The sequence below is a fragment of the Sapajus apella genome, unplaced genomic scaffold, assembly GCF_009761245.1.
Source record: "Sapajus apella isolate SASKATOON/1434 unplaced genomic scaffold, GSC_monkey_1.0 scaffold173, whole genome shotgun sequence".
Lineage (NCBI taxonomy): Eukaryota > Metazoa > Chordata > Mammalia > Primates > Cebidae > Sapajus > Sapajus apella.
The window spans coordinates 1,079,878-1,087,200 of record NW_022437113.1 but is presented as its reverse complement, the minus strand read 5'-3'; the positions used below and the strand labels follow the sequence as shown (position 1 = coordinate 1,087,200).

At 54.2% G+C, this 7,323-nt stretch overlaps 1 protein-coding gene across 8 annotated transcripts in view; it reads left to right on the top strand.

The window, feature by feature from the left end:
• The window catches only part of KCNN1 (potassium calcium-activated channel subfamily N member 1), a 51,173-nt gene extending 44,209 nt beyond the window's left edge, over nucleotides 1–6,964 (top strand). For 6 of the 8 annotated variants that reach the window (XM_032267824.1, XM_032267823.1, XM_032267822.1 and 3 more), the window contains one exon: nucleotides 5,995–6,964. In XM_032267824.1, coding sequence (XP_032123715.1) covers nucleotides 5,995–6,249 — 255 coding nt within the window. In that variant the 3' untranslated portion in view covers nucleotides 6,250–6,964. The remainder of the gene's footprint in view (nucleotides 1–5,994) is intronic. The other 2 variants (XR_004265336.1, XR_004265337.1) reach the window with 2 other exon arrangements.
• The last annotated feature ends 359 nt before the right edge of the window (nucleotides 6,965–7,323 follow it).

The following is a 7,323-nucleotide window of genomic DNA, read 5'->3' as shown; positions in this document are numbered from 1 at the left end:
ATTTTTTGTATTTTTAGTAGAGACGGGGTTTCACCATGTTGACCAGGATGGTCTCGATCTCTTGACCTCGTGATCCACCCGCCTCGGCCTCCCAAAGTGCTGGGATTACAGGCGTGAGCCACCGCGCCCGGCTACATTTTTAAATATAATAATATAATTTTAAAATTAGGCCAGATGTAGTGACTCACATCTGTAATCCCAGCACTTTGGGACACCAAGGTGGGTGGATTATTTGAGCCCAGGAGTTCGAGACCAGCCTGGGCAACATGGCAAAACCCCATCTCTACAAAAAATACAAAAATTAGCCAGGCGTGGTGGTGGGCGCCTGTAATCCCAGCTGTCTGGGGGCTGAGGCAGGAGGATCGCTTGAACTTGGGAGAGTGAGTCCGCAGTGAGCCAAGATGGCACCACTGTACTCCAGCCTGGAGATCCTGTCTCAAAAATGGTAATAATTTTAAAAATCATAAAAATTTTAGGAAGAGTATATAGGCCGGGCGCGGTGGCTCACGCCTGTCATCCCAGCACTTTGGGAGGCTGAGGCAGGTGGATCGCCTGAGGTTAGGAGTTTAAGACCAGCCTGGCCAACATGGTGAAACCCCGTCTTTTTAAAAAAGAAAAGAAAAAAAAAAAAAGAGGAGTATATGGTTATGGGGCTAACTGGGTAAGGAGGCATTTCCAGATTTAGGCATGCCGCCTCAATTCAAGCTCTGAAAAGGAAGAGACAAACAAAATTCCTTTGCTATGGGTATAAATTCAAGTGATAGCCTTGGGAGAAAGCTTATTTGTATAGCAATTAAACACCTGTCAGGAAATTAAAATTGATTGCAAAAGAAAGCGGGGCTGGGTGCCGTGGCTCACGCCTGTAAGCCCTGTGCTTTGGGAGGCCAAGGTAGGCAGGCCACTTGAGCCCAAGAGTTTGTGACCAGACTGGGCAACATAGAGGGACCCCGGCTGTACAAAAAGAATTTAAACATTAACCAGGCATGGTGGTGAGCACCTGCAGTCCCAGGTATTAGGGAGGCTGAGGCAGGAGGATCACCTGAGCCCAGGAGGTCCAGGCACCGCTTCAGTCCAGCTTGGGCAAAGAGCGAGACGCTGTCAAAGAGAGAAAGGGGAGGGTGGGGAGGGAAGGAGGGAGGGAGGGAGGGAGGGAGGGAGGGGGGGAGGGAGGGAGGGAGGGAGGGGGGGGGGGAGGGGAGGGAGGAGGAGAGGGAGGGAGAGAGGGGGAAAGAAAGAAAAAAGAAAGAAGGGAGGGAAGGAGGGAGGGAAGGGGGGAGGGAGGGAAGGAGGAAGGGAGGGAGGAAGGAAAAGAAAGAAAGAAATTAGTTTGTGTTGTACGTGAATCTGTGTGTTGATTCGAATATCAAGTCATTTCCCACTTTTGTTTTTAACTGTTTTTGAGACACAGCCAGGCTGGAGTGCAGTGGTGTGATCTCAGCTCACTGCAACCTCTGCCTCCTGGATTCAAGCGATTCTCGTGCCTCAACCTCCCGAGTAGCTGGAACTACAGGCGTGCACCACCACGACCAGCTAATTTTTGTTTTTTGGTTTTGTTTTGTTGTTTTTTTGAGACGGAGTCTTGCTCTGTTGCCAGGCTAGAGTGCAGTGGCGCGATCTTGGCTCACCGCAACCTCTGCCTCCCTGGTTCAAGTGATTCTCCTGCCTCAGCCTCCCGAGTAGCTGAGACTACAGGCACGCGCCACCACGCCCAGTTAATTTTTGTATTTTTAGTAGAGACAGGGTTTTACCATGTTTGCCAGGATGGTCTCGATCTCTTGGCCTCGTGATCCACCCGCCTGGGCCTCCCAATGTGCTGGGATTACAGGCGTGAGCCACCGGGCCCTGCCTAATTTTTGTATTTTTTTTTTTTTAATTTTTTTAAGACGGGGTTTCACCATGTTGGTCAGGCTGATCTTGAACTTCCGACCTCAGGTGATCCGCCCGCCTTAGCCTCCAAAGTGCTTGGGTTACAAGCGTGAGCCACCACACCCGGCCTAATTTTTGAATTTTTAGTAGAGATGGGGTTTCGCCATGTTGGCCAGGCTGGTCTCAAACACCTGACCTTGTGATCCCCCCACCTCAGCCTCCCAAAATGTTGTGATTATGGGCATGAGCCACTGTGCCCAGCCCATTTTTCACTTTTTGAATTCTTCCACTGGAAGATGTGTCATTGGACCAGTTGCAATTAATCAGGTGCCTGGGATCTTTGCAGCACTGATTTGAATTCCCTTCTGACCAATGACATAGTTTCAGAAAATAGCTTTTCTGGGCAGCTACATCCCCTGATCTAGCAGTCAGCCTGAGGCTAATTTCATGTTATCTTTAGAAAATGTTAAGTCCTATTCTATTTTATTTCTTGTCCCCAGTGCATTTTGGACTCAGTGAATGCAATCTAGTTTCATATTAACCTACAATAAATTTAATTTGGAAGGGAATCTTTTTTTTTTTTTTTTCTTCTGAGACAGGGTCTTGCTGTATTGTGCAGGCTGGAGTGCAGAGGCTAAATCACGGCTCACCGCAGCCTCCATCTCCCCAGGCTCAAGCAATCCTCCCACCTCAGCCTCCCGAGTAGCTGGGACTACGGGCACGCACCACCAGGTCCTGCTAATTTTTTTTTAAAGACGGGATTTCACCATGTTGGTCAGGTTGGTCTTGAACTCCCGACCTCAGGTGATCCTCCCACCTTGGCCTCCAAAGTGCTTAGATTACAAGTATGAGCCACCATGCCCGGCCTAGTCCTGCTAATTTTTGTATTTTTTGTAGAGACAGGGTTTTGCCATGTTGCCCAGGCTGGTCTTGAACTCCTGAGCTCAAGTGATCCTCCTGCCTTGGCCTCCCAAAGTGCTGGGATTACAGGCGTGAGCCACCACACTCAGAAAGGAACTTTACAGAGGGAAAAATAATTCTAGACCCCTGGAGATACAGAGGTAACTCTTGGACAACATGAGTGTTACAGAGGGCTGACCCCTTAAAAGTCAAATATTCCCATATAACTTCTTCTTTTTTCTTTCTTTATTTTATTTTATTTTTTTTTGAGACAGAGTCTCGCTCTGTTGCCCAGGCTGGAGTGCAGTGGTGCAATCTCAGCTCACTGCAGCCTCCACCTCCTGGATTCAAGCGATTCTCCTGCCTAAGCCTCCCACAGTAGCTGGGACTACAGGTGCACGCCACTACGCCCAGCTAATTTCTGTATTTTTAGTAGAGACATAGTTTTGCCATGTTGGCCAGGCTGGTCTCGAACTCCTGACCTCAAGCAATTCACCTGCCTTGGCCTCCCAAAATGTTGGGATTATAGGCATAAGACACTGTGCCCGGCCTCATATAACTTTCGATGCCCCTCACACACTCCAAATTTAACTACTGACAGACTACCACTGATTGAAAGTCTTCTTGATAACATAAACAGTTGATTCATATGTATTTTGTATATGTATGATATACTGTATTCTTACAATAAGGTAAGGTAGAAAAAGGAAAATATTAAGAAAATCAGGCCGGGGGCAGTGGCTCACACCTGTAACCTAGCACTTTGGGAGGCTGAGGCCGGAGGATCGCTTGAGCTCAGGAGTTCAAGACCAGCCTGGGCAACATGGCAAAGCCTCATCTGTACAAAAATAGAAAAATTGGCTGGGCATGGTAGCTCACGCCTGTAATCCCGGCACTTTGGGAGGCCCAGGAGTTCAAGACCAGCCCGGCTAACATGGCGAAACATGTTCTACTAAAAATACAAAATTAGTCCGGCGTGGTGGTGTGCCCTTGTAATCCCAGCTACTTGGGAGGCTGAGACAGGAGACTTGCCTGGACCCGGGAAATGGAGGTTGCAGTGAGCTGGGATCAAGTAACTGCACTCCAACCTGAATAACAGAGTAAGACTTTGTCTCAGGAAAAAAAAAAAAAAAAAGCAAACATTAGCTGGATCTGGTGGTGCACGCCTGTAGTCCCAGCTACTTGGGAGGCTGAGGTGGGAGGACTGCTCGAGCCTGGAGGTCAAGGCTGTAGTGAGCTGTGATTGCACCACCCCACTCCCCCTGGGAGACAGAGCAAGACTCTGTCTCTAAAAAATAAAATTTTAAGGCTGGGTGCAGGGACTCACACCTATAATCCCAGCACTTTGGGAGGCTGAGGTGGGCAGACCACCTGAGGTCAGAAGTTCAAGAGCAGCCTGGCCAACGTGGTGAAACCCTCTCTCCACTAAAAATACAAAAATTAGCCGGGTGTGGTGGCGGGTGCCTGTAATCCCAGCTACTCAGGAGGCTGAGGCAGGAGAATCGTTTGAACCTGGGAGGCGGAGGTTGCAGTGAGCTGAGATCGCGCCATTGCACCCCAGCCTGGGCGACAGAGCAAGAGTCCATCTCAAAAATAAAAACTAAAATCAAATTTTAAACCTCAGAGAAGGCTAAAGAGAACTCCCCGAAGGCTGGACGCCGCTCTGGCCTCCAGGCGTCACCCGCTGGCCTTAGGGACTGCGGCCACCTGAGAGAGGCCAGGGTGAGGTCAGTGGTACCAGGAGGGGCGGCCCCCACCCCCAAGGTGTTTGCACATTCAGAGTGGGTCTGCCTGGCAGTGATGGAGGGAAAAGGGCAGGGGCGCAGCGAGGGCAGCTGGAAGGAAGAGGCTGGGGGTGTGAGAAGCACAGAGGAGCTGGGTGGGCACCTCCCTGCCTCCATCCTCCCATGGAGGCCTCCCGGGGGTGGTAAACCGCTGTCCGCACCCGCTGCGCCCGAGCCGTGGAGTGATGTTCTGGCGCCACCTGGTGGCCAGAGTGGCATCTGCACCCAGGGCTGTCCCTGCCTGGCCGGCCTCCCCTGCCCCGTAGTGGGACAGTGACAGAACTGGGCAGTAGAAGTGGTGGGGACGCCCCCCTGTCTGCTGTAACCGTAACTGTGGCTGTCGTGTCCCAGTCTGTGATTGGGTCAGATCCTCAGGGCAGTCACCTTCCTCATCAGACCCTGTCTCCCCCCCAGCCTAAGGGGAGGGGTGGCAGTTCAGGACTGAACAGGGACCCCCTCCTCTTCCTCCTAGGCCATGTCCCCAAGCTCCTGCTGTTCTGAAGCCGGGAGCGGTGTCAGCCCAGAACCTCCCCCAGGTCTATGGGTACCACTTGGGCGCCCCCTCTGGCTGTGTGTGCCCCGTGGCCACGTCCCACCACCCCAGGACCTCGCTTGGCCTCCCCAGGCCTGCCAGCCCTGAGCTTGGCTCTTTTTTGAGTGTAGTGGCACAGTCTCAGCTCACGGCAACCTCTACCTCCTGGGTTCAAGTGATTCTCCTGCCTCAGCCTCCCGAGTAGCTGGGATTCCAGGCGCCCACCACCTTGGCCCCAGCTAATTTTTGTGTTTTCAGTAGAGTTCGCCATGGTGGCCAGGCTGGTCTTGAACTCCTGATCTCAGGTGACCTACCTGCCCAGCCTCCCGAAGCTCTGGGAATGCAGGTGTGAGCCACTGCACCCAGCTGAACTTGGCATTTAAGACCTGTTTCTTCGGCTGGGCGCCATGGCTCACACCTATAATCCCATCACTCTGGGAGGCCAAGGTGGGCGGATCACCTGAGGCCAGTCAGGAGTTCCAGACCAGGCAAGCCAACATGGTGAAACCCTGACTCTACTAAAAAAATGACAAAAATTAGCCGGGTGTGGTGGTGAACGTCTGTGATCCCAGCTACTCAGGAGGCTGAGGCAGGAGAATCGCTTGAACCTGGGAGGTGGAGGTTGCAGTGAGCCCAGATCGGGCCACTGCACTCTAACCTGGGTGACAGAGCGAGACTCTGTCTCAAAGAAAAAACAAAGAAAAGAGCTGTCTCTCCCCTCATCCACTATCCATCCTTCCCTGGCCCAGCAAGGGACCTCGAGGAGTGGGGGTGTCCTCCCAGCCACCCCTCACAGGGGCCCCGTTAGCGGCCACCGCCCACCTGCAGCATGTGGGGGGTCCCTGCCGTCTGTCCTGGTATCTCCCTCTCTCACTCGGCCCCGCCTCTCTCCCGTCCTTCTGTCTCCTTCAGACCCAGAGCGTCATGTACGACCTTGTGTCGGAGCTGCACGCACAGCACGAGGAGCTGGAGGCTCGCCTGGCCACCCTGGAAAGCCGCCTGGATGCCCTGGGCGCCTCTCTGCAGGCCCTGCCCGGCCTCATCGCCCAAGCCATACGCCCACCCCCGCCGCCCCTGCCTCCCCGGCCCGGCCCTGGCCCCCCAGACCAGGCGGCCCGGAGCTCCCCGTGCCGGTGGCCGCCCGTGGCCACCTCGGACTGCGGGTGACGGCCCTGCCCGCCACCAGACCCCTAAATCTTGGCCATCGTGTGGCCGCCACCTCCGTGAAGCCCTGTACCATGGCGCCTCTTGGAGTTCAAGAAGCCAGCGCTGAGTTGGGCTGAGTGGACTGGGGCCTGCCCTACCCAGACTGCCCGGGCAGAGGGCAGGGCTGGACCACGGGTGAGGGCAGGGGAGCCCGGAGCTGCCTCTGGCCACCTGGTCCCCCGACTCTCCCCAGGCCCCAGATGGGCATGGAGCAGCCCAGGAGGGGTCCATGCTCGTTCTGAATAAAGCAGGACCCGCCCGCCCAGTGGCTGCCTGCGTGGGTGGCTGGGAGGTACCAGTGATGTCCCAGGAGGTAGACCCCCAACCCCGGGCACCAAGATGAATGTGGGAATCAAAGAAGCCCGTTCCCATCACTGGCCTAGCCTAGAAGCCTAGCCTAGAAGCCCCCTCTCCCTCTGGGCTGGAGCTCAGTCAGGGACAACTCTCTAGGGACATCTGTGCCAGAGGGCGTGGACATCCTTCAGAGGGCGTGGCCCAGCCCCGGCCGGAAGCATCCCTCCCCTTCAACCAATCACGTTGATGGACGCCCACCATGCGCCAGGTCCCAGCGGGGCCCATGGGGGAGGTGACCTGGGTGAGGAAGGTCATTTGGGTTTTTGTGAGATGTGTATTGAGCACCTGCCGTCTACAGAGAATGTGATGCTGTCAATTACCACACTGACTCCTCATCAGAGCTTGACCAAGGTGGGATGGGGGGAAACTGAGGCCCAGACAGGTACATCTACCTATCTGGGGCCACAAAGTGAGGACGGATGGTACTGGATTTAAACTGGAAATCTCCTAGGCCAGGGTAAAGAACTGGACTGACTGGGCGCGGTGGCTCACGCCTCTGCAGCACTTTGGGAGGCCATGGTGGGCAGATCACAAGGTCAGGAGTTCAAGACCAGCCTGGCCAGCATGGTGAAACCCCATCTGTACTAAAAATACAAAATATTAGCCAGGCGTGGCAGCATGCGCCTGTAGTCCTAGCTACTTGGGAGGCTGAGGCAAGAAAATCGCTTGAACCTGACAGGC